The 27,274-nt window shown below is 45.8% G+C and overlaps 2 protein-coding genes across 7 annotated transcripts in view; one reads left to right on the top strand and one right to left on the bottom strand.

Moving 5' to 3' along the window:
• The window catches only part of kcnip4a (potassium voltage-gated channel interacting protein 4a), a 95,528-nt gene extending 86,784 nt beyond the window's left edge, over nt 1–8,744 (top strand). For 5 of the 6 annotated variants that reach the window (XM_047048928.1, XM_047048931.1, XM_047048932.1 and 2 more), the window contains 6 exons: nt 3,411–3,480; nt 4,687–4,757; nt 5,366–5,473; nt 5,658–5,762; nt 5,885–5,947; nt 6,101–8,612. In XM_047048928.1, coding sequence (XP_046904884.1) covers nt 3,411–3,480; nt 4,687–4,757; nt 5,366–5,473; nt 5,658–5,762; nt 5,885–5,947; nt 6,101–6,148 — 465 coding nt within the window. In that variant the 3' untranslated portion in view covers nt 6,149–8,612. Of the gene's footprint in view, nt 1–3,410; nt 3,481–4,686; nt 4,758–5,365; nt 5,474–5,657; nt 5,763–5,884; nt 5,948–6,100; nt 8,613–8,657 lie in introns of those variants that run through there. The other variant, XR_006958320.1, reaches the window with a different exon arrangement.
• A 113-nt stretch (nt 8,745–8,857) lies between these two features.
• On the bottom strand, nt 8,858–27,152 carry sec24d (SEC24 homolog D, COPII coat complex component). The gene is made up of 23 exons (XM_047048927.1): nt 27,051–27,152; nt 25,644–25,848; nt 25,227–25,326; nt 24,609–24,745; nt 23,944–24,204; nt 23,560–23,681; nt 22,625–22,736; nt 22,244–22,371; nt 20,171–20,309; nt 19,728–19,843; nt 18,430–18,554; nt 15,877–16,065; nt 14,961–15,054; nt 14,051–14,167; nt 13,631–13,801; nt 12,930–13,026; nt 12,608–12,753; nt 12,332–12,470; nt 11,676–11,794; nt 11,199–11,378; nt 10,880–11,071; nt 10,700–10,789; nt 8,858–10,079 (listed from the first exon to the last, which is right to left on the bottom strand). The coding sequence occupies exons 2-23, from the start codon at nt 25,792–25,794 to the stop codon at nt 9,939–9,941; spliced, it is 3,066 nt and encodes a 1,021-aa protein (XP_046904883.1). The 5' UTR covers nt 25,795–25,848; nt 27,051–27,152; the 3' UTR covers nt 8,858–9,938.
• Nucleotides 27,153–27,274: the final 122 nt, after the last annotated feature.

A 27,274-nucleotide genomic window follows, 5' to 3' on the forward strand; every position in this document is an offset into this window, starting at 1 on the left:
ATTACCTCCACCGTGTTTCACAGATGAGCTTGTGTGTTTGGGATCATGAGCAGTTCATTTCTTTCTCCAAACTTTAGCCTTTCCATCACTTTGGTAAAAGTTAATCTTTGTCTCATCAGTCCATAAAACTTTGTCCCAGAATTTTTGAGGTTCATCTCTGTACTTTTTGGCAAATTCCAGCCTGGCCTTCCTATTCTTCTTGCTGATGAGTGGTTTGCATCTTCTGGTGTAGCCCTTGTACTTTTGTTCATGAAGTCTTCTGCGAACAGTAGATAGTGATACCTTCACTCCTGCCATCTGGAGGTTGTTGCTGATCTCACTAACAGTTGTTTTAGGGTCTTTCTTTACAGCTCTCACAATGTTTCTGTCATCAACTGCTGATGTTTTCCTTGGTCTACCTGTTCGACGTCTGTTACTTAGTACACCAGTAGTTTTCTTCTTCTTCAGGACATTCCAAATGGTTGTACTGGCTATGGCCAATGTTTCTGCAATGGCTCTGATTGATTTTCCATCTTCTCTAAGACTCACAATTGCTTGTTTTTCACCCAAAGACAGCGCTCTGGTTTTCATGTTGTTTTCACCTCTGAATACAGTCTGCATAGACAAAACCTATCTTACCCAATCTGAACCTGAGTGTAGACATTCAGTGGTATTTATTGATTGAATAATGTATGTAATAGGACACACCTGGGCAACAAAACACACCTGTCAGTCACATGTTCCAATACTTTTGCTCACGTGACAAATGGGTGGGTTCGAACAAAAAGGTGATATTTTCTAATTTGTGCATCAGATCCTGATGTAAATACCTGGAAATAAAAGCTGAAACGTTGATCTCTGGTTTCACATTCATCGTTTGATGTCAAGCCCAAATGTTTTCAGTCTACAGCAAAAATAAAGGAATTGGCCTCACTGTTCCAATACTTTTGGAGGGCACTGTATAATGGGCAAACACAGTCTTTGCATGAGGTCCAAGGTCACCCAGCACTCTTCACACTATCCTTCCTCCTCCTCCCTCTCCCTCACTGCCTGGTTACAGAGGAATAGATTTTGTGGTATTTCACCGCCGTCCACAAAGAACCTCAAAGACCAACACAGAGCCCTCTTGACCCAGCACCAGACAGGAACCCTGCCTCACAGCCTCATCAAAGTCTGAACCACAAGAAGGATGATGAAAAGGACAAAGTGTCAGTCTCGGTAATGAAAAGCAGCATCGTGTCCCCAGGTACACTGTGGATGTGACATGCTGGATAGACTGCTGTGGTTCTTCTCCAGGGTCATGTGACAGACTGGTGTGGTTCTACTCCAGGGTCACGTGACACTGTCCATCGTGAAGCTCCAGATACACCTTGGATCAACAACTGCCTGGAGAGCGCTCAGAAACAAAACGTCTCTGACAAACGCTTCATGAGTGAGGGTCACTGACACCTGGACACACAAACACACACACACACACATTTAATTGAGAAAGTCAGGGCCTAATAAGGTTGTTGTAGTATTGAAGGATCCTTCAGAAATCTAAACACAAATCCATTTGCCATGGAGTTTGTGATGGAAATATGATTTCCAACTGAGATAGAAAAGGATGCCTTGCTTTTTAAATGGGTATGGTCATAGGGACTACCTTTCAGCTGTGTTTATATGTTTGGCACTTACTCACAAACAGACGCACAGCTGTGTGAGAACATTGGTTTTGTGAACAGTGTGTGTAGTTGTATTGTTCGGATACAATAATACAGATAATCTTTTCTTCTGTGTTTCGTCTGCACGTTTATATATGCCAAAAGATAAGATTTGTAGACAATAACAGAATGGATGATGAATGGATGTAGGATACGTTTCATCAAAAGTAGACTTTGAATAGATATTGTTTGATTGATTAGCATTGATACAACATATAACAATATAACCCACCTATACTATTTTTGTAGCACACAGGTCTTACACAAATACCCAACCATATACTAAAGAGACATATTTTTCTCTGAAAAAGACTCACGTTAAAAGCCCTCTCTTTTCCTGTTCCCTTTGATAGATAATGGGTGATGCATTCTCTCTCTCCCGAGACAGCCTTTGTAAGGGACCATGTGCCCGCTATGCACACAATAAGTCATGCTAGTTATGTTCCTATCTGCTAAAATTCTGCTCCCTGTTGATGGCCATATCATTTTCCCAAATATATTTCTGATGGGTTTCAGAATGCATAGAATTGTTGTCCCTGGTTTTATTATGTACTGTGTGGATTACTGAGCGGTTATCAGTCACTTAAAAAGAAACTCTGGTACGATGTTTAGGTTGTTTGTCCTTTTCTTTACTGGTGTCTTTGAGTAAAAAACTAAAAAGTAAACTTTTTTCTTTTGTGTTGCTCAACTATGCTCTTCAAGGTTCTTAAGAGCTTGTCAGAATGTTGTTCCAGCCTTTTGCAAAAACATCTGAAGTCAAGTCGTGGGTGGTTGAATGAGGAGTCCCACTAGCATGATGTAAGCACTGCTTCAGTGCATGGTCAGGGACTAGCTGAGAGAACCTGCCGCTGCAGGTCCTGATGTCACATCCTGTAGATTGAGTTTTGGAAACACTTGATGCACTGTCATTATTTTAACTTGCTTATCCTTGGTCTTAGTCAAACAAGCAACCTTATGGTTAGATTCCTTTAGGTGTACATGATATTGATTTTCTAAAAGACACTCATTTGTACTTTCCGAAACTGTCCATGTCAACGAAATGTTTTCAACAGCACACTTCTCATGTCTCTGAAATTACCCTGCCTTGGCCCAAGGTCAACTCGTCATATTGAAGTTCCTCTCGGTTCAGAGAATATTGGCGTGGGTGAACCATCTTAGCCTGTAGTGAAAAATGCACTCCCCGAATTGAATAGACTGCCAGGGTGAATGCCGGCTGGCAGCAGGCAGATATTGAATTAGGTCTTCAGCAAGGATATCTGTCCTGCGTGTCAAAATAGCACAGCAGCCTGTGCAGTTCAGGCGAGATCTCTTTGCTGGCTGTGCTTCTTTCAAAAGAATTCAGTGTGCATTTGTTTTGTTGCCAAAGAGTAGGCAATATTTTTTGCAGTGCAATGTGACTAGACAACCAAGCAGAATATTGGCATAGCCTGCATTTCATTGTTCCTTTGTATGATTGCAGTGTCATTGTTTCTTTGAAACAAGGCATATTTCAGTCTGTAAATATGGTTTAAATAAATGAAATAGAAGTCTTATGTTTGTAGCTGAGTAAACTGTGTGAAAATAAACATGAATCTTTGTCACGGGTAACACCAGGATTTCTCCTCCGTCGGTAGTGTGATATGACTTGACTCCCTCACTGGCCTCCAGTTAAAATCACCAGGAAATTAAACCTACTTAGAGACCTCTTTAATGACGCAGACGTCTCTAAATATCTGTCTCCTTCTGCAGGAATGTCCCAGCGGTGTGGTCAATGAAGACACCTTTAAGGACATCTATTCGCAGTTCTTTCCACAGGGAGGTACGTGAATATTGATCTCTTGGCTGTGCGTGCATCTTTGTGAAGACTAGAGTGCACTGGATGAGAACTCGGTTTACACTACCCTATGATCTTTCGTTCCTCACAGCTCTACTCATAATGGATACTGTACGACGGTGGAGCAGAGACCCTATAGCCTTGACGGTGCTCACGTTAAGGCCTTTATGGTTGCTGAATTGATTCTTCTTCTTTTGTGAAGTAATTCCATTGGAAAAGAGGATAGAGTTTCGAAAACATGCATCTGAACCTGCCATGGCACATGTTCAGGTCACTCTGAGTTAATTTGACTCCTAGGTTCTACTGAGCTCTGCTTCTCTAGTCTGAATGCACATATTGTACTATACAGAGGCTGCAGGGGGCTACATAAGTGGTGTCAGCTTAAGATACCCCCCCCCCGCTCCCGCTTTAGAAGATTAATTATTTCTCACAGATTTTCCCAGCCCTCTAGTGGTCTGGAGAACATCTCTCTCCGTTCACCTTTAGAAAATGTCTGCTTTGTTTGGACTAGTCTGAGACGACACACTCGTGACCCCTCTGTAAATGTCAAGGTACTGTAATGTGAGAGTTGAGAAGGTAGATACAGTGTGTAAGACCTGTGAAGAAACGTCTATGACTTAACACGTTCATGGAACCATTGTCGCGAACATACTGTAGTAAGTTATCAACCGAGCTCATTAGAAATAAATATAATTGTTACCCCTTTTTTTTATGATAATGAATGTTTCTCCTCTGTGTTGACTTGGTTGTAGTGACACTCCAGCTGAAGGCGGCATTCCAAGAGATTATTGGGTTTAATGTTCGCTGTCTTTCTAGGGTTTGGCGCACTGTATACGGTGGACTGTTTCACCCTGCAGATCATTCAGTAAAAAAACGCTCATTTAAATGTATTTCCTCCTCCGCCAGTCATTTTTACATTACATACAAACACCACTCCCCTTGTGTTTGAAAACAAAGATAAAATGTAAACAACCCCCTTCTCTTTCTCTGTTAACTCTCGGCTTCCAAAACGTGAAACGTGCTTCCAGGGACTTTCATCACGTCGAAGCAAGTCTCTGATCCCTTCTGATTGAAGAGGAGACTTCAGAAGCACGTGTCGGTTGTGTTGTCTGTGTAAATGGAGGTCGTGACACTGACAGGAATGACTGTGTCTGTCTGGATTCCTCATTTATTTTATTTGTCCCTCCCCAGATGCCTCGACGTACGCACATTTCCTCTTCAACGCGTTTGACACGGACCACAACGGATCCGTGAGTTTCGAGGTAAGTGACACTTGTCAGGATGAATCGTCTTGGACATGCAATTTCCTCGCAACGCACATTCGCATTTGATGTTTCTGTAAAGAGTTTCGGTTCCAAGGAACTGTCCTCGGATGACCGAAACGGTTGCAGTGGTGAAGCACATACTGTTGCCGTCACCTCCAGCACCAGCCCAGCAAGCACACGATCAGTTAGAGTATGACAGGGCTTCAGGTCAGGGGGGCCTCTGTTTCAGAAGCAGGCTTGATATGTGATGGAGGGCATGACTCCATCTGTGATGGAACAAGGAAGCTACGTTACACCATCTTCTTGGAAAGCTCTTGACCAGAAGACATCCTATAACCCCGATTCTTGTTTTGTTATATCGATTCTAGAGGACCTTCTATCAGAAGCTAATAAAACCAACAATGTTGTCCAGTCCAGTAACAGTCTTCTGTGCCCTGGGACACAGTTTCACATCCTCAATAATACACAGGGATGGGACATTTGGAAGATTCATTGTTAATTACATTGCTTGAAAGCATGATCCTTGGCAGGAGTTTCGGGGGAACACGACGTCACTTTGCTGAATGCGTGTCGCAGGCCTCGTCTAAATCTGGTTGTCACTGCAGGACTTTGTGATGGGCCTCTCTATCCTGCTCCGGGGCACTGTCCAGGAAAAACTCAACTGGGCGTTTAATCTTTACGACATCAATAAGGATGGATACATCACGAAAGAGGTAATGAAATTAAATCGTACCGTGTCTGTTTTAGTATTATTTATTTTTTTAGGAGGAATATGATGGCGGGTGGTAGATATCGGATCATGACAAAGGTTCTCTGGAGTTAGTTTAAATAAAGATGAGAAACCATCCTTTTGTAAGTGTCCTTAACTCTCCACCCTGTGCTCTCGCTCTCCTTCAGGAGATGTTGGACATCATGAAGGCCATTTATGATATGATGGGGAAGTGCACATACCCCATCTTGAAGGACGAGGCGCCACGGCAACATGTGGAGCTATTCTTCCAGGTCAGCTGTCTTCACCACTGGAGATCCTTCATCTCGTGAGTTAGGAAGCTCAATTGCATAAACTGTATACTGTTTTAACTTTATTTTTGTGGTTGCTCCCCCCCCCACTTCTCCAACAACAGAAGATGGATAAGAACAAGGATGGGGTAGTTACCATAGACGAGTTTATAGACTGCTGCCAAAATGTAAGTGTTGCCCCCTATCAGTTCCCTCATGAAAAACTATTGATGTCAACGTTTACATAAGGGTCTCATTCTGGTGCTGCTTCTGCTTAGTGTGTGTCATGTGTGGCATTTTCGAAGTATGTTCTAAGAAGTCATTCATGTGCTTGTCCACAGGATGAGAACATCATGAGATCCATGCAGCTCTTTGAGAACGTCATTTAACACACAGACAACCTGGAGAGCTTGGGATGAGACCTTCAACTACAGACCTACACCATCATACACTGTGGGATGGTGCACTATGCAGACTAATAACCTTGACCATACAGGGGTGGACTGTACATTAGTATTGTCCACAATGATGTAACATTCTGGAATCGCTGTCACCTGTAGTAGGAGATTAACAAACCAAACATGATTTTGCTCAAACAAAATGTATCCTTGACATTTGTAAATAGTACAGTTATGATTGATTTAGATCTACAGATGTTTAATTTGCCACCGTCTTAATCAAACCCCTTTGCTAAAGAAGCATTTTAACACCATGGCTGTAGTTCATTCCCCATTTACAGTGAAAAGTCCTAGGGCCTTTTTTTGGCATCTGCCTCAGCCTTCGAACAAACGCTAAGCTGTGCTTGGCAGGGTGAGTGCTGTGTGTGGGATCTGTCACTAGCGAGTCACACGTTTGGTGGTGAAGGTTTCATCGGGCTCACATGAACTGGCTGAACACAGCTGGTTTCTATCCCCTGTGCTGTAACCATGACCCAGCTCTCTTCCTCTCAGTGGGAAGAGACACTGATCTGTGAGCTCCCACTTAAGGGACAGCAGTGTCACCTCAGTATGTCAACTACTGTACGGTCTACCAACAGGGACGTAGTATTTGGGTTTATCTGGGTTTCAGACGCTCCACACTACATACTGCTAAGCGTTCCAGAATGTTCCGACAAACACAAGGTCTGTCCGTTGCTCTCTGAGGAAAACCTATACGACATAGATTTGCATTGTACCCTTTTTAAACATGTATATACTATAGATAAGAGATCTATGAGGACATTTTCAACTCTGTTTATGTTACCTTGCCAACTAGAGTAAGATGATGCATTCTGGGATTTTGAGGAACGTCAGAAGCACACAGGTATCTGTACTACTAATTAGGTGTCTTTGTCACAACATAATGCTGCTTTTAGTGTATTTCATTAAAATCTTACTATGTGTACGTTCCCTGTAAAGAGATTCTGTATTCTATTCGTGGATATGTTTCCGTTCATGTTTTGAAGCACTATTTTGCCGTTTACACTGGTATGAAAGTATATGTTTGATTGATTATATGATATGGCAGTCATTGTACAAAGATAGTCAAGTGTACAGTATTATGGCTATTATCTCTCCTGGGTGAACTATGGTCTTCAGATCACTGTCCTTGAAGGGGGTCACGAGGTGTAGTTCTTAGCTAAATGTACCTGCCCTGTCACTGGGTTTTCAGTTCACACGTGTTCTCCTCTGGTTTTTGGGCTTGTGTCCAATTTACTGATTGGCTCCTGCTGTCTAATTTGTAATCTGATTGGCCCTCAATGTGAGCAGGCACACTGCATGCCGTCCCTCCCTCCCAATCTAACCATGGATGAGTGTGTGGGAGGGTCGCCTTCGTTCCTAGCGCTGCAGCACTCCTCACCCCCTGACTCGACTGGGCTGGGAAGAGCTGAGGCAGAAGGTAGTTTGGCTTGGCCCCTTATCTTCTCTACCCTGATTGGGTGAGATTGGCACAGTTTAATTGTCTGTGGAAATGTGTATCCCTTGATGTAATTAGGCCCAATTATTTCACCTAGTGAGACTGGGGGTGGGGGAGAGAACGTTCATTTAAAGCCTTGTCTTTTCTTTCTATCATCCAAACATCTTCTCATCGTCTAGATAGACCTTTGATAGCATGATGTGCATGACGCTATTTTTACTGATTCTCTGATCGTGCACTCGCACTGCATCCTGCAGATTGGCATTTCTTAAAGCCTGAGATGTTCTGTTTGTGTTGTTTTCTTGCTGGACTGTACCCATCAATACTTTTACTATTGGCACTGTGACTTGCATATGCACAGGACATGCAACATTATTTATTTTGTGGATTCTTAAAATAATGTCCAGGAGAAACTTGAAAACCGCAGAACCAATGTGTGACTTTGTCAAATGAGACAATGGCGCCACCTAGTGAATTTAAATTATCATCCAAAAACAGGGATATTGAAAGGTTTTTTTATTTTCATTTTATGTATAGAGCCTAAGGATAACATTTAACACCATGTAGATCCTTTAAGAGAAACGTGCATAGGTAGAAATGCAAGATATGTGTACATGTCAATTCAAAACAATGTGATTGTGAAATTGTATTCCATTATTTTTCCTCCTCTACCAATCATTTGATGGAGTTTAGCCACCACTTACATGATAATATAAATGTTGACGAGATTGAATCAGTCACTTCTCTGCACATTGGTCTATACTGGGTTGATAAGAACATGAAGTGTGTCAGTTCTGAGTGGCGCTGCTCGTAGCATAGTAGCGCTGGTCTTCTACAGACAGCCAGGCCCCTCCAGGTAACGCCACATTAGAGAGTTCACAGGGCATTTGAAATGTGTAGTCTTAGTGTCATTTAGGTGAGTGCATTTTCTAAACGGGGACACAATAAACCGCTCCGAATGTTGGCGTCTGTGTGTTGAATGGTTTGTGTTTATCGTTGCAGATGTGTGCATCAGAAGATGACCCCCCCCCTCCACCAGCCTCTTAGGGAGATCAGTCAGACAGACTAAATCAATGGAGGTAACCAATGCTTACACCTGCTGCTAGCCCTTCTGGTGCAGAGACATGGGGCTTAGAGACCGGCAGCTCAGGGTTCTGTCACACTCAGGGTGTTGGAAGTAAGGACAGAAAACAACACACAAGTAAAGTCAGGAATTTTAATCCAAAACAAGAGATTCATATAGGCTTTTGGATTCAAATGTACACGGTACGCTACTCCGACACCTAAAACGACTTCCAGTCGCCCTCGCACCACCGCCATTAGTTACACTAATTACCTGAGATATATGTTTGCATACAAACCATAGAAATTGGTGTCTTATCACATCATACTAGAATAATGGCCTCTAGCAATAACGACTTAAGGCAGGCGGTAATCAGTTAACCAAATAAATTTACCCTGAACATCTTTCTCACGTATATAAACAGACAACTGGTTTGCAGGGCACTAATTTATAACAAGATACAATACTTTTCAATTTGACATTTGGTCTATAAGCACTTTAGAAAAGGCAAAGTAAATACCTAGAATTAATTACTAACAAATGGAATGTTTAATCTCATCTTTACGGATAAATAACATTGAATTTTTACTGAATTTGTCCCCTTTATAAGAACTCTGGAGGTTGATAACAAGACATTGGCATGGCATTACAAAGACGATATTTAAATAGAATGTGCTGAGGAAGTATTATTGTAAAGTAAACCAGCTGTCAACAGTTGCAGGTGAGTTACACTTTGGTCGCAAAGGGCAAAAATGACGACTTACTGAAGGCTAAACACTGCTAACACTGTTGGGAGGGGAGCATTTCCAGGGGTAAGTCAATTTGGTTTTGTACAACGTCTGGAAATTTTCCCCAAAACCATGAATATAGGCTAATCTGTAATTCTATATCGCAGTTTCAATGGGCCTACAATGTTTTTAACAAGAACTTAAATCGTTTACATTTAATTTAAAATGTTACCAAATGTACTTTTCCGATTGTAGAGCAGCATCTCGTATAGACCATTAACGTATAACATACAACACATGCAGATCTATAAAGAATTGGATAGGTTTAAGAAACTCACATTCCACCTTGTTAAACCATTGCCAAGCTACCTCCAAGTGTCTTAACTCTTACAGATAAGCTTCTACAGGCCTGTGTAGAGAGAGGGAGGTGGTGGTGGAAAGGCAGCTGTGTTAGTCAGTGAAGACTTGTGTTCCCCTGGGCGGTGACTCTAGTTAGGTGAGCAGCTGTCTGATCTCACGGTGGACGTAGCACAGGAAGTCCATGTAGGAGGCGCCCCCGTGCAGACCCTTGTCCTCCACCAGGTACTGGCGGAACGGCAGCTCCGACCGGTCCTTCTGCCTGACGATCTGGAGCTGGGGGGCAGACAGGGATACTGTTGGAGCTCTGCTCACATCCACTGATGTTTCACAGCTACTGGTAGTATGCGGAGCACTGATTTAATGAGGTGACGTAGCCCACAGATTAAGTTAAAGGGATGGTTCGTCTTGTTTTTAGGCAAGATCACGACTCAAGCAAACACTTGAGGAAAGGATGCTGCACACATTTGGATGATGCCAATCGTACACAAAGCTATGTATAATTATCACTAGGTGTGTTCGACTTCATGCAGCGCCAACAGTCGTCTGCAGCCGGCTGCCTTGAAGCTGAGAATGCCAGTGGCTGCTTCAAGTCAGCCGGAATGCAGGCGACGCCGGCGCTACTTGAAGTCGAACACACCTAGTGATAATTATACATAGCTTTGTGTACGATTGGCAGCATCCTTTCCTCAAGTGTTTGCTTGAGTCTGTGACCTTGCCTAAAAACAAGTCGAACCATCCCTTTAGCTTGTGGCCCACAGATTAAGTTATTTCACCTCATTAAATCAGTGCTCCACTTCAATACTACCAGTAGCTGTGAAACATCAGTGGATGTGAGAAGAGCTGCCGGCGCTGCATGAAGTCAAACACACCTATTGTAATGTAGAAGTGTTTACCTTCATGGAGGTGGGCCTCTGTTGGAGCAGGGAGCTGATCATTGCACGTAGCTTATGAGAATGGGGGTTATCCAGCTCTGGGAGGGAGTTCTGGCAACCACAAAAACACAATTAGATGATGCACCGCCTCTATAGAAGTCTATCAGCGGAGGCCGACAGTGGTGGTGGTGGTGGCCTCACCGGGTCGGCGGGCAGGTGTGCCAGCGAGGGCACGTTGAAGATGTTCTGCATCAGGTCGGGGGGGCAGGCCTGGCCCAGCCACATGAAGAGGACCTGGCCGTTCTCCAGAAGGAACATGCCGGACTCTGTCAGACGCTCCTCGGAGCAGCGCAGCGGGGCGGGAACACCGTCACTGGACACATCCATGGTATGCTGAGGAGGTAGACGCTTACAGTCAGTCACTACAAAGGTGTACATGGAGGGCAAGACGGATGGATGTCTTGTTATACATTCGTCTTCATGAAGTCCACTAAGTGTCCATGTATGTGGGGCGTCTCACCAGAGGGATGAGTCGAGGGTAGAGCAGCAGCTGCAGGTCCTCCACCCCCATGGACATGATGGAGAGCCTCTGGTGGGCGCGCTCGTCTGTGGAGAGCTCAGCGCTGCCCACCAGGACTGCAGTCTTCATCAGGCTGTTCATGTACACCGGGAACACCTTCATGGCGTCAGGCAGGATGAGCTACACCACAACACACAGATTTGGGATTAACAGTTGCCTGGTTCTCATGCAATCAATCGAATACATTTTGAAAGGATAGCAACATCTGTCAGAATAGGATACATGTACTGTCCAACCTCACGACGTGTAGGGGGTATATACAGTAGAGCCCTGCTAACTTAACGGTCATTCTACTGTGTAGAATTCATAAAGACACGTAGCAGAATGACGTTCTAATGCATGACTACAGTTAAATCCAGGGGCCGCAGCAGAGTCCTAACAGCCCCCTCCCACGAGAGGTCCTCCTGGGGTACAGACCTGGCTGGCAGCAGAGGGGCTGGCACAGTTCTTCCTGTAGCCGGCCAGCATGTGGGCCGTCTGGTGGACCAGGACCTCCCGGACCGCCTTCAAAGGCTGGGCCAACATGGAGCGGTACGCTGGAGGGGGGAGGAGGGGGGGAAAGATCGAGGATGAAATGGGGAGGAGAGAGAAAGTCAGGGTCAGCTGTAATTGAAGGCCTACTAAAGATGTCGACGTCTGCTCCTCATGTTACTGATGAGGCTGTGTGTCGAGTGCTTTATAGCAGACACATGGACCTTATTTTCGACAAGATCCCTCTCCATCAGTTGACAGCAGGGTAACATACCCCAGTAACGGTCAGAGCTAAGAAAAAGTATTCTGTAGTCAGACAGAAGGTTTAAATCAGAACCTAAGGATGAATTTCCCACTCACTAACTCATAGGAACCCTTATCCTTCTGTCATTGTCTTAAATGTAACCTATATATGTGATAGACTGTCAGCTTTTGAAGCTTTTCAACAAAAATAATAAAAATGGAATAAAAATGTAATAATAAATGCCATCCAATTTATTGTATTAAACATTAAGCAACCATAGCTTTCTACCCTCACCAATTGTAACTGTTCTCCATGTTCTAATAAATACAAGTCAGTCAGTGCTCGGTGTTCTTCTTACCTGACTTGGCAAAGAAGTTGATGAGAGCGTCGGTCTCGCAGCTCTTGTAGAGGTCCGACAGCTGAGCGGAGCAGTTCAGACTCAAATTGTGGATCCTCAGACGCCTCTGGCCCCCGACGGTCGTGTACAGCAGGGCACACTGGGAAATGGAGTACAGATACTGGTCATGACTACAAGCCATACAATAGGGGGGTTTTAACTAGACTTGGTCCTCCATACCAGGTTGAAATGAACATGACTGGTGTTAGGATTGGACAGTGTCAGGTGTGTGTCTACCTGCATGAGGGCTCCGTTCTCCTCGCTGAGGGTGTCATCGTGCTTGAACTCCACGGTAACGGCCTTGTCACAGTCCACGGCTGCCATCTCGACATCAGTGGTGTTGTTCATGTGGATGGCGCCGAAGAAGTCTGTCGCTCGGAAACCTGAATGAACACACACACACCATTAGCATCTGGGAATCAAACCAGTAGGGCCTTATATATTACTAGCACACTAGTAGGTTGAAAAACTCACAAAATGCTTTTACTAAATACTATGTGGTAGTTGATAAGGGCACAGATGTGGTGAACACATGAGCAGATGGTGATGGGTTCAGTACCTGTGCTGGTGCGCACTCGCATGACGGCGTCGAAGCCGATCGGTTTCTCCACGTCTTTCCTCAGGTCGCTCAAGAAGTGTTCAGCGTCCGTCTCCACCTGGCACACAGAGAAGGGAGTTCTTGTTTCAACCACCGGGGGGCAGTGGGGCTCCAGGCAGGAGCGGAGCCAGTGAGGGAATGAGATTTGGACTCTGCTGTATTTACCTTAATGCAAGTCATTTAATGTGGGTGTTGAATGCCAGAAGGATTGATATAGTCTAATGGTGGTCAGGATAAAGGGAAATTATCTTTGCGGTACTTGGAAAGCACTGACGTGGATAAATTGGATGGTTTTATGCCAGGCCTGACTGAAGATATTGTCTACAGCTTTTTCTAGCAAAGACAACAAAAAAAACATTCTGCTGTGAAGCTCAATGGAGAAAGAAGGTCAGCCTGGGTCTGTACCTCATAAGCACAGTGTTCCTTGTGGCACCTGGATGCATACAACATGCTGAATGTGGCTATAACAATACTATAGTGTTGGCCTATGTATATATTGTATATCACACCCAAAAGGACACACAGCCGTGAATCGAACCGACAACCTTCTGATTCATAGCCCGATTCCCTAACCGCTCAGCCATCTGACCCCTGATTAATATGATGTAAATATAATATAAAGTAATGTAATACTACTATTGCTATGGTGTGTGTCTACACACCCTGAAGTTGTTGTACTTGTAGACGGAGCCTCCGGTGTGCGAGGGCACGTCCCCCATGGTGGCCACGTCCACGTACTGGCTGGGGAACAGGAACACGTCCACGCTGCAGCCACTGGCCACGCAGTCCTTAGACAGCTGCTCAAACACACCTCTCTGGGGCTGGAACAGAGTCTGGACACACACACACACACACACTGTAGTTTGTGTTTTAATCTACAGGTAATTGAAATTAAAATGTTATTTGTATAGCCCTTTTTACAAGCAATGTCACAGAGGGCTTCAAATATGCCCATATAGCTGGACCTAAACCACAAAGTTTAGACCACAGAGCTGGGAATAAGCCAATCAATAGATGCTTTGCTTGTTGATACACGTGACCCAGACCCCCCCCCCTCCCTGAGAGCTGTTCACAAGGCGTACCTTCTCCTTGTCTGTGCCCACCAGCTTCTTGTCGTCCCTGTTCTTCAGTTTCCCAGGAGCCTCAGCGGTGGGGATGGAGGAGTGGAAGATAAAGAGCTTCCCGCTGCACTCTGCTGCCTAGGAACGAGGAGAGGGGGGGATGAGGAAGAGAGAGGTCGCCTGCACCTGGAGCACACGGGCACAACCTTTGCCATTACAGCTATGCCATCCTTTGCTAATCTGTGTTTGAGAAGTCAAGTATTCCCGAACAATAAACATTTTTTATGTGGAAAATTTGAGTGGACTTTGTTTGGTCATCCGAGTGCAGCGGTTGCATTTAGCTGGTGCCTAACGTTTTTAAAGCCCAGTCAGTAAGTTACTTCAGCTCATATCCTGCACCCTATAGCTCTGCAACACTGCTCATTCGCTCGACAAAGTTGCGTGCAAACACTGACCCAGATTCACTCCCTGACTTCACGTTGTTGGGACAGATTCAGTTGGAGCTGATTAAGTAAACAGTGTCATTAGAAACAGCAGGGATAAAGGAAAAGTTGCTGAGTCACTGAGCTGATGAAGTGACTGCTGTGGGCGCAACACCAAGTCGGGACACTGTCGACCGAAGGAAAAAAAAAACAATGCCTTTTTGGGGATGGGGTCGTAAGGGGCTGTACATTCATGTATGAAAAACAACTGTTAATCCCCCAGTAAAGATCTAGTCTCCCTGCGGCGAGCAATCTTTGTTTGGGCTGGTCTACTTCCCGTTTCTGGCAGGGTCTTTCACGAGGCTTTCTCAACGCAGAACCAAACAGTGACTGACACACGGGTTATCTGGTGTCACCCATACGCCTGGACTTTACCCTGCGGTAGGCTCCCTGTGGGAGTGGACTGGGGACTGGGGCTGCCAGCACCATGCTGGAGGGGAACCTCTCACCTTCAGAGCCTCGACTCCAGCCTGGATGACGGGGGCAAAGACCGTCTCGCTCTCGTTGGTGTCGGCAAACATGTCAGGGATCTGCTCCAGGAGGCTAGGAGAGGAGGAGGAGGAGAGAGGGGGGGAGGAGAGGAGAGGAGAAGGGGGAGGAGAGAGGGAGGAGGAGAGGAGAAGGGGAACGTTATTACCCTGCTGTAGATCCGTGGTCCCAATTCTCTCAACCCTTGTCTCTCCACAGCTCATCTGAGAAAACTAGAAGGGTGTGACAGCCAGGACCTCTCAGAAGTGTTGACTCAGCATGGCCACTTGTCTACATCAGCAGCTCACTGAGATCACACAGGGGCCAGCATGCTAAATCATCTCCCAAGTTGTTAGAGATCATGCGGCAGTTGTTGAAGTGCAGTTGTTTAGGTATGTTTAAAGGCCAGTCAAATTCGTCGACTGCATTGGAACGAGTCGATAAACATTACGCCGAGTTCATAAGTAAAAACAAACCTTGAGTCAGAGGTTTTGGCCAAACCTCCATGTTTGACATGGACTTGTGCCATACGCTGGAGCACTCCATACACATGACCCACATGGCTATACATCACAAACACATACGGTGCTCGTCCGTGTGCAATCATCTTGATAAAGCCATGTTGTACATGAATCATACATGGCCTTTTTGAATAAAAAAAATCACTTCAACTCCTGATTTCAATTATATCTAATTTGTTAATATTACTACAGCTGGGAACATTTCCATTTTTGGAATACATAATCATAATGTTTGCTGTTAAATTGACATTCAAAAGAAATTCCCAGAGACCTTAAAGACCTTCAGAAGCTAGTCAGCAAACTATGCTGACTGTACGACCAACCAAGGCGGGTGGCGCTCCTCCCAGGAGGGTTGAAGGGTGTTAGAAGTGCTTACTTGCAGATGACGGCTCTGGACTCGTGGAAGTTGACGAGGAAGCCGTCGAGCAGAGGCAGGAACACCTCGGCCGTGTCGGACACCACCATCATCTGGGGCTGGGCCAGCGTGCTCTTCACGTTGTAGAAGTGCAGGATCTTGTTGTAGGTGACGAAGCCCACCTTCACCACTGAGTTCTCCCCTTCCTCTCTGGGGTCGGGGGGGAGGGAGAAGACAGCGTGAGAGACCCCACACTTCAACCAACTGCCAATCATCATCTGGGCTTCATCCCACCTTGGTTTCATTCTTCCTTTCACCATTTCATATGTTTACCAATATGACAATAAGACAGTGGATATTTGGCCCCTTCAGATTGGTCACTGGGTTCGGTTGAAGGCCTTCACCTTACAACAACGTGCATCTGGGGGTAGCTACCTCCAAGCAGGGAGGGCCATCTCATGCCCACTCTCCAGGGACCTTTATGTATATTTGCACTCGCGGGACAACTTCCCACATCCATAAATCAACGTGAAGTGTAGAGTAAGCACCCGTAGCTCTGAAAACATTCCATGGGGCAAAAAGGCTGTTTAGTTGGGAGGGGGAGGGGGAGTCTACCGCTGGGATGGACACTTCTTCCACACCCCTAGTGGACCAATTTAAAAGGGCCATAAGCTGACTAGCACAGATCTCCAGAGGAGAGTGGAATAACATAATATGGGATTGTCTATTGTTGGTAGGAAGGAGGTCAATGAGGGCTTTATGCATAAACTTCAGAGGGTCATGGCATGTCTTTGGAGTCCACTTTGGAAGGAGTGAGATTTAGGGAAGGTGGGAGGTTAAGGGGTTCACTGCAGGAGCAGAAGGGGGGGATGTGTATCAAGGAAGCCCATGTGCGTTTCATTAAGTAACCGCAATCTCCACTATCTTGTGACTCTTTCGCACACACCTTCAGGTTTCCGCCTCAGTAGGTTATTGCCTTGATTTCCCTGAACTCATAAGACATGAGGCCAGAACATTTAATATACTCTCGTTTTTACAAGACAAGCAGGGAACGTGTCTCCAGTAGCGGCAGGTCTCCTGAGCAAAGGGGAGAACGACTCTGACATTCACCAGAGCACCAGGAGCGCTGGACCCTGGGATAGCTAGCTACCTTCCAGCAGGGCCTGCTACTAAAGGCGCTCGCTGTTACGACTGTACGACGATGTAAAAGCATTCCCTACTGACACCAGCAACTGGGCTTTGTCACCAACGGCTCCCTCAGCTTTATTTCCTTACAGTAAACCTGTTATACCGACTCAGAGAGCTACCTTGGCCAGCACACAGATATGAGGAGAAGACAAGCTAAGCTAGCGGTTGTTTTATTGCATGCCTTCTTACCAGGCAGCAACATTCAAAAACTGGTACAAGGACACACACACACACACAGTGCCACAGGGGTCGAAGCCTACACCTGTTTTTGCTTCTTCGATACCTTACCTTTCCATGAAAGTAAAAATGTCTAAATAAAATAGGCTACAGGAGAAAATATTCTCCATAGCATAGCTTGACCCACTGTGTCAAACATGTTTCTCATTAGTTAACCCACACCAAAAGGCCTACAGATGAAGAAAAGTGATTTAGAATGCAGGGGGTTTATTCAGAGGGCGCTAGCTAACTGTTTGGAGGATGAAGTCATGCTTCGGACAAATATGGACATTTAGCGCCGCGGGCTGGGAGCAAAGTAGAGAGGAGGGGGAGGGGGGGGGGTGGAGAAAAAGTTTCCAAAGAAGTTATTTTAGGAGCATCCAGGTGAAATATATCATCCCCTCCTCTATGGTAAATCAAACTGCCGGCCCCTGGGAAAGAGTCCGCTGAATAAAACAGCTAAATTCGAGCCAGCTGTGCCGTTGACTTCTGGTAGTTTTGGACTCCACTCAGGGTTGGACCGGACCATTCTCCACTTTCACCAACCCACCCTCAGCAACCTCTAGGCAAGACCAAGACGACACTTGAATACCTTGTTTTATTTAATTTTATACTTGTCACACTGCCATATTTGGCAAGGTATGGATGCTTTTCAGGGGTATTCAGCTGTTACAGGAGCAATAACGAGTCGGGAGAACATGTGGTCAAGCTGAAAGGCTGCTGACAGCTGGACAGGGTGTGTGGAGTGATGGTGAGCTGTTCTACAGAGGTGTTAAACCCACCCAGCAGCCCAGCCCCCAGAGAGGGGGGTAACCTACACTGCACCAGGACCTGGTTGTTGACAAGTAGCCCCTCCATAAATCCATGGTTCACTTCAGAGACTCAGTACATACTGTATTCCTCACCCCTGTTCATAGTGTGTGATGCTGGATGAAGGGGTTTGGATATTGGAAGCTGCACTCATGTCATTTTACTATAGCTTCCAAGGCTAAGGCCTCCGAGGTACCCGTGTCCCAGAGTCGGTGTCGACATTTAAGACACTTTGGGCGCATGCAGAAAATCTGAAACCCAGTCATCATCTCGAAACAGTTCCCTAGTTCCACTAATGAAGTTCCCTGTTCCAAGCCTCCTTGGTTTTGATAAGTCACGTGTGTGTGTGTGTACACGTACTTGGGGAGTCGGTCCAGGAGTGTCTTCAGCTCGTCACACACCAGTCTGACCAGTCCGCTCTTGATGTTGGCGTACGACACATCAATCATGAAGATGTAGGCAGGAGGGCTAGTAGGTTTGTTGTTCTGAGAGAGAGAATGGATAAAAAATGCTTAGCTGCACATTCACCTTGTTCAACACACTGGAGAACAAAACAGATAAACATAAGGTCTGATCACAATTACAAATGAAACCCAAAGCAGATCTGACTTATCGTATCAGGTAAAGGGTCAAACCTGAAGCCAAAATGCTAAGACTTCCTGTTTGAAGTAACTACACCCATGTCCTTTGAAACTGTACCCTGGAATATAAATACAAATCGGCCAACGGGCCCCATTCTGGGGTCAAGTCAATTTTCCTCTCCCTCTCAAGTTAAGCCCTGTCTTGGTCTCGGGTCCTCACTGTTTTTCCTACCCTAACTCGCCTGGACCTCCGATCAGTTAGGAGGGAAGACTGTTAGTGACAGCCACACATTCCTGACAAATGGAGGGCAGCAGCGAAAGCCAGTTGGAGTGTGGGCAATGTTTTGTTTCCATGGTTACGGCCGTTGGGAAGAAATCACCTGGATGGGGGGGGGGGGGGGTAGGGAGAGGGGGTTTGTTTAAACTCTGGACGGCGACCAGGTTATTAAAATATTAATAAACAGACAAGAGTCACGAGTTGGCCAGAGCAGCAGCACTGGCTAGCAGGCCTTGTAACGGTGCTTCGGTCTGTGAGAAGGCTCACAGACTCATCCCACACACGGGGGAGGGGAAGCCAAAGAGAACATCCCCAGGACTGGGGCTCTCCTGGCGGAGGTCTGGGCTCGGCTGGGCTGGGGCCCAACGCGGTTCTACTCATGCTCTGTCTGCACAGAGATCTAATCTGGTACTGGGGAGAATGCAGGTCGTCTGCCAGGAGGTCTGATAGGACCATCTCACACCCCCAGCTAGAGAGGCACTGGGACTCTGTGCTCATCGCTCACACTGGAATTATCCCTGCATGTTTCAGATTTCCATTGTTCTGTTTATTGTGGCAAAGCCTATCTTGTATATAAGGGAATGCAGGACTCGTACTGTAGGCAAATCAAACCCTAGAGAGAGCGGATACGCGCCGAACTTCCTGTCACGAATATCAGTGTTTACATCTTTTCTATCTGATAAAGTGAATGTTCCCAAACACCTTGTAGTTTCCACGTTGTGGCTGTTATCATTTTGACTGAGTGAGCATGCCTCCTTGAGGCATGTGTGCTGTGGATGTGGGCGGAGCCTGTGCGATACCTTGCAGTAGTCCATGGTGGCGGCGAACTCGTAGGAGCCCAGCGACAGCTCGGGCTTCTCGTAGAAGTCCACCCTGCGCCCCATGTGGTCCAGGTGCTGGAAGTAAAACACTGGCACTGGAACACAACACAAACCCAGTCAGGCGGGGTCACGTGACTAGGGTCCCCTGCTAACAGTCAATCCTCAAACGGGAATCCTCAAAGTCACTCGAAGGGTTTTGGCTGGTTGTAGCTTAGCTGTACTAGACTTGTATTTGAACTTACACCGGAATGAAAAATTTCAACAACAAAAAATATTGTATTTAATTGTAAATTGCAGACAACTGTCAAGGTATGTGGAGACCCACTGATCTGTGTGAAATCTCGGTCTGGCCTCAGGGCCGTGTGTAGGGCCACAGACCTCCAGCCAACCTTCTACCAGTGGGACCTGGCATGGATAAATACCTTCGTTGACGCAGGCGCAGAAGCCACACTGGAAGCGGCGGCCCCCGTCGATGAACTGCATGTAGGGACACATGTAGGCCTTGCAGCGGTTGCAGCGGATGGGGCCGGTCTCTCCGTGGTTGACCACGAACAGTGGAGCCTGGGGGGGAGGAAGCACAGCAGAGCAAACAGGGCCGTCAGGAAGTTCTTAGGGAGGTCTCCATCTTTAAAAGTGTTTTGGAATCATGATGGAGGAACCAACAGCTAATCACTGATGATTACAGTTGATGTAGGTGTGCTGGTTACTCAAGGTTAAAAGTGTTGGATTGGTGGACCCAATTCTGCATAACAAATATTTACATCATGAATTGTTGTGGGCTAACATAAGAGACTGCCTAAACTATATTGGAACTGTGCAGAAATATATTTAATTCCATTTCAATCATAATTAAAGAAGCATAGTTTCTGTAAAAGTTCTGTTGTGTGTTCATGGGGATGAAGATATGTGGGTTGAGCTAATGAGACATTGGGCGGTATACTAGACGCTTCGCAATGCAAACCCAGTCTACCACACACTTTAAACAGTTCTATACCTTTACTTCTATATTTAGTTTCCATGTCGTTTTGGTAACCAAGCATTCATTCATTCTTCCAAAGCATATATTATTTTAATGCAGTTCAGCATTCGTCACCATCCAGAGAACAGGTCTTCCCTCACTGTGTATCAATAAGTCCATGGCCCATGTAAATACGTACATGGCCGGTCTGCTCATACACAGTTCATCTGTCTGTGGCAGGGGGTTTGTGCGTGGCTGCGATCTCTGTTTAATGTAGAGATGACCTATTTTGACCTGCGGAGTGAGAATGCAGGAACACAGATGGCGGGGGAATAGCTGAAGGCTAGTTACAGACACGCATCTTGAATATGGTCTGCATTTCTGGTCTGCCATGCCTTATAAGAGATTGTGCTGTGTTTGCCTAAATCAAACTGTATTTTGCAATATTTATACAAATGAGTGCCCCAGCAGCAAATAATAATGGCTAACTACCCTGTTGAACATGTGCTTCCTGATTGGGCATAAGAAGGCCTAAAGGATTCTTTAATGGCAACTCAAAACAAAACTGAAACATCACTCAATTTAGATATGCTAGACTCAAACTGATTTGAGAGTGAATTACATTATTTAATCATCCTATTTAGACAGGTACACCAACTGTTTTGTTTTGCCTCTGTCTGGTGTGCAACTTCTGTTCAATACACTTTTACACGACAGTCTAATTTGAAAGATATGTGTTTCATTTGGCCAGTATGACCATAAACTTCTGCATAAAGACAGATGTTGAATGCAGCCAATAGTTTATTATTAGAACAGGTCATCCTAAATGGGACCTGGAGTTAAACTGTAAAAGTGTTTATAATAAACTGAGTGCTATTGGGAATGAGAGTCTTGGTACTGAGATCATCCATTCCAAACAATGATGGCACGCTATGCTAATAGATGCTAGCATGATGTGTCGCATGCAAGGCATGTACGCCTTAGCATCTATTCGGTTACCTAATGGGAGAGCATTTACTGTACCAGAGAAAACAGTGTTCTCCAGTTTGACCGCTTGCTATAAACTCGTACATTTTCAGTTGTCTCATCCCAATCTGCCTCCTGCTAATTAGCCCCTCAAGTGAGACAGAGGGAGCTAACATTGCCTAAAAAGGCTGTTGGCGCCCGACATGTGGCGAGGGGGAGAACATCTAGGGCTCAAGATGTCTGGACCACACAGGATCCAGATAAAGGTCCTCTCTGGGACCATTTGGAACGTATTATTGTTGGCCTGCAGCGGTTGGACACACTTTATGAGGGAGAAAGTGAAGAAACTGCTGAGTTATAGGCTAGCCCATAAGAACTGATATGGGCAGGATTTCAATCTCGTATTCTTACGCACAATGCATAGTTCTGGTATTGAACTGTACAGTATCAAAAGTCATCCACCAGGACTTCAAAGTCTGGGTTCCACAACAAGGAGGGATTTGGAAAAGATGGCAACCTCCAGGCATTGGAACTGGCCGAGGAAATCGCGACACACACAGGCATCACATACCTCATTCTTTGGCAATGTGGCGAAGGGTTTGATGATGGTGGCCAGGGGCACTTGGCACTGCTTGGCCAGGTCTGCGGTGGAGGGGAAGGTGTAGGTGGTGCAGCGCATGAACCTGGGACTGGCATTGCCTGGGGACGGGAGGGGAGAGGGCTCAAATGGAGCGCGTGTCCATAAGCAAGGAGACGCTTGAGGTTTCCCAGACTATACGCGGTGAAAACTCGACATGTTTACAGTTATTGTAACACAGTGAGTGGCGAACTGTCATGTCTTCTGTGGTTTTATGACATTACATTATTATGACAATGCCAGAATTACATTTTAAAATGCATTGTGTGTATTTATACAAGTAATGCTACGGGAGAGTGTGTGTGTGTTGCTTACCTTGGTCCTGCACGGTGAAGTTGGTGGTGACCAGAGGTGGCACCTGGCCCCTGACGTTGGTGGTGTACAGCTGGCCTCCTCGTTTGGCCTGGTCATCTTCTATGACCTGGGTCTGAGCCAGACATGGAGAGCACAAGTTCAACTCTCTGTTCTTCAGTCCTTTTCCTGTCCTGTACGAGAACTGAGGCTTGATGACAGTCTTCAGCCTGCCAGCTTATTGGGACTGCTTTTTGTTATTGTTTATATCGGGAGAATATTCCAAAAACAAAAGGCACTCTCCCATATCCAAAAATGAGACCAACAGCAACTAATTAATTGGGAAAAACACACCACTTTTATGAACCAAAATGGGGTGCAGAAGTTGACTGTAAATTGCTACATAAACTCAGGCTGAGCATTTTTTATGAGAGGAGGTGGGGTTCATTTTTCTTATTACTTACTGCCTTGTAGGGCGCAAAGTTAACCTTTTGCCCTCTTAACAAGAGGGTGGACAGGCAGTCATTCAGTAAGCAAAAACAACAAATGACTAGAACTAAGGCCATCCACAGTCTGGGCAGCCATGTTCTACATGTTGCTAGGTTGAAGCATGGTCAGCTGCAGTCAGTTGGTCTTAATTAGCTCAGTTAGGCCCCTCCTATGACCACACCCTCCTCTGTTCTCAGGACAGAGGGGAAAGATGTTAGTTACCTGTCACACAATAAAAACTGCCTTAAATCGCCTTGTGTCTTGCCCTCAACTTTATATTTCATTGATTGTCTACCAACAACAAACAGTTTCATCGATGTGAACATATAGGATAGGAATCAATTGGAAATCCCCGAACTTCCCTGACTGGAGTAGTGGGGATAAAAGAATTCCTGTCAGGTGGACAGTACCTTACATGACATGCACGGTGTGTTGGTATGCGATCCCACGGGGATTAGGTCTGTACTCACTGTGCTGGGGATTGAGTCTGGGTCCAGCTTCTTCTGGGGGGGTGCGGCCATGGGAGCCGGCCCTGAGGGGAAGGCCCCTGGAAAGCCAGGCTGTGGCCCTGGCATCTGGCCCCCAAACTGACCTGCAAGGCAGCGACACAGGCTCAGTCTACAGAGTGTGGGTTATGATGAGCGCCAGACCCACACACAGAGGGGCCCTCCGTAGTGTGTAACAGAAATGTTCCATTTTGATCAAATAAAATGACAACGAAATTGTCGGCTACTTCAACATACTAAGGCACTCAATTATTTTAATTGTATCTGAACATCTTTTTTTTTTATGGTTTCTCAAACTTACTGAACAACACAAAAAGGGTTTGTTTCTTGTTTGTTCCATACGCATACCTTGTTGAGGGTACCCTGGTTGTCCAACCGGCCCAGCCCCAGGTTGCTGGAACCCACCAGGTCCAGGAGGGGGGCCAGGGAAGGGCCTGCCCATGCCTCCCATGGGGATGGCTCCAGGGGGTGGCTGGGTGGGGGACATCTGGGGAGACTGGGGGCCCGGGGGGAGCTGTGGCTGGCCCATGGCTGGGGGAGGAGAGGTGAGGTAGGGCTGCTGGACCAGGGAGTTAGGGTGAGGCTGTGGGGTTTGCATGGGTCCTGGGCCTACACACAGTGAGGGAGAACAGGAATGACAACATGATTTGTGATCCTTAAAGTGTGTTGGATTATATGTGTTTTTCCCTTATAATCCAGGATCAAGTCTTGTAAACCATGGTATCAATGAAAGCATATCTCACGGCACAGAGGGACTAGCAGGTTATTAAAAGAAATCTCTTGGCAATGCAGGAAGACACCAGCTGTCATACACCAACATTTGTCTGTCTATATTTGGCATAATGATGTTTACTTTTGACAAGTTCACTGTTCAGCAGGCACAAATTTGCAATAGGTCTGACCATGTACGCGCCTGCAATTTCCGTGGACCGACTGCTGGTCACAGCTAAAAAGGTGGTCACCCCTCACACCAAACAGTCAAAACAGCAACAACAGCGATGAGGGGTTCTTACCATAACCACCCAGGTTCATGCCACTCATCTGATTGGCCAGCTGTGCCGGGGGCGGGGCTTGAGAGGCCATGCTATGGTAGGGGGGCTGGGGGGGCTGGCTGTAGGAAGCCGGGCCGGCTGAGGGAGGAGCCGCATACCTGGAGAGTTAACAAAAGGGGAGTGCTGAAGACAAAACAATCGTTTTTACAGTAAAAGAACAAACGTTTGAAGGATGTGTCATTGATTGGCGGACAGTTGTCACCAAGCGAACAAGTCCTTCTTGACGTGAGAGTGTGCCTATGTCCAACTTCCGCATTTCCATCTGGGTCAAAACATCTCCGAACCGACATGCGGAGATCACAGGCGTTCATAAGCTGTACCTTCTGGTGAGAATTTCCCTTAGAACACCACCCATGCTTAACAATACTAAGAGATTGCTGCTCAGTGGACATCAAGCTCATTTGCAAAGTACAGGAACATTGGAATTCTCTGGTATTGCTTCTCATGACACTCCCAAGCAGCCAATCTAAGTCTATCATAAAAAAAACAACTAAACGTACACTAAATAACATGTCCTCCTAACCTGTATGAGCGACTATGCTGATCAACAATCCAGTATATAGTAGAGCGTGATGTTACCTTTGTGGGTGGGCTCCATTCTGCTGGACCGAGCCATACGGGGCCGCGGCTGGGGGAGGGGCCATGCCAGTGGGAGCAGACACAGGAGACTTCATCATACCTGGAGGCCAAAATGTTCACCATCAATACTCCGTCGTCATGATGTACAGGTCTAATGCGGAGCCAAGCCTCTGTTATAGACCCGTCACCGCTTACCCAGAAACTGAACCGATCATTTCCGAGAGCCATTTGTAATCGGGTTGACATTAAGGTAAAACAGCCGCACACATTCCAAACAGTACAGTAATGAACTAAACCCCTTCGACCACGTCCAAACATGGCACCCTTTGAAAGTCAACATAGGCATGTTCGAGGATGCTTTGGACTGTGCAGTCAAGACAGTTCACAGTGAACACAGTGCGAGTCCTGGCTCTGTACCTGTTGGTGGGGGGGAGAAGGCCTGAGGTTGGCCCCCATAGTGCCCATAGAGGGGCTGGCCAGGTGGGCTCCCAAAGGATGCTGGGTAGCCGGGCAGCCCCGGCTGGGCCTGAGAGTACTGGGGCGTGGCCACATAACCCTGTTGACTCATCTCACTGGATCCACCGTTAAGATCTTCTCATGCCAAAATGGAGGGATTTAGACGCTGTAAGGTTTAAGACAGATAAAAGGTTTGTGTCATGTAATAAAAGCTTTCTACTGGACGTAAATACATTTATGTTGTGCCATGTAGCACTGCACTATACTGAGGGCATGCAACGGTCACCTGACTCGACTCGAACAAGTGTCTTGTATTAAGGCAGATGCTTCACAGACTCAAATGAGGGCACATTTGTCAGATCTCACAATATGCACACCGTTGACTTGCCCTTTTTGACTCCAGAAAGAACTACCAACGGGTACAAATAAAATATTGACGTGTAAGAAGAACCTTTGACATTGCACTATAGAGATAAGAGGTCTATCACTGATAATCTCAGTGACACAACCTAGGCCTATCCTTGTTGCTTGTGTAGCCTGGGCCTGTGTTTGCTCAATATCTGAATAAAAACGTATAAGAAGCTATGGCTACATTTTGGCCACATCTGAAGTTACAAATGTTGTTTGTATACAAAGTGTTAACTTATCTAAATAAGGAAATCATTGACCCATTTAAAGAAGGCCTCTATATCCTTATCACATTTTTGCAATTACAAGTTTGACCTATGCTACAATGGTCGTGTTTTCTTCGCAAGTATGGAATGATTACAAAGTAGTGTTAAGGCCTAAATGATTCCGCAATCCTATTGGTGAATACCTACACAGCTGTTAGAACTTGATCAGTTAAAATTCCAAATTTACGCCATGGCAAACGAGTTTTGCTTCAACTATATAACTGACGCATTAAGTCAAAGCATTCTTCGTCAAATTATGTCTACAAATACCTCTATGTATGCATGTTAGTATGTGGTTCAGCCACTACCCAGAATTGCCACGTCAAAGACCGTTATAGAAGCCTTGGCTTCAGCATCATCATCCCAAGTAGGCTTCCATGAACTCCGTAAGACCGACGCCAATATTTACTGAATGAAAATACGAACTGTTGACGTGTAACGCCATTTCATCTATGAAACTAATACAACACGCGAGTGCCTTAAATGTATCAAGCTTGAATATACAATATAAGGTTGCATGCAATTCTACTCACAAACACGGAAATCGCGAGCATTAAAATACAAACTTTCCACCAACGACACGCAAATACGGCTAACAAAAGAAGCTTCGTGTCAACACGCCATTTACTATAGCAACACTGTATTTTCGCACAGATAATAGCAGCACACTGTTGTGAAAAATTCACGTTTTTACCTGAATTATGAGCAGTATCTCAAAGGTCCCCTTCACTGTGAAATACAGATAGGAAAAGCAGAGTGCCACGTCAAACTCCAACACATCACCGGTGCCTTTGCGACGCACTGATTGTACGCATGTGCAGTACGGTGGGAAACCCAACACGTCAGCACAGGCCAACATTGTACGCGTAGCCTACTGCGTAGCAAATAAATAAAAATGTTCATGTCTATATTTTATTT

Source organism: Hypomesus transpacificus, chromosome 25 (genome assembly GCF_021917145.1).
Source record: "Hypomesus transpacificus isolate Combined female chromosome 25, fHypTra1, whole genome shotgun sequence".
In the NCBI taxonomy this organism is placed as follows: domain Eukaryota; kingdom Metazoa; phylum Chordata; class Actinopteri; order Osmeriformes; family Osmeridae; genus Hypomesus; species Hypomesus transpacificus.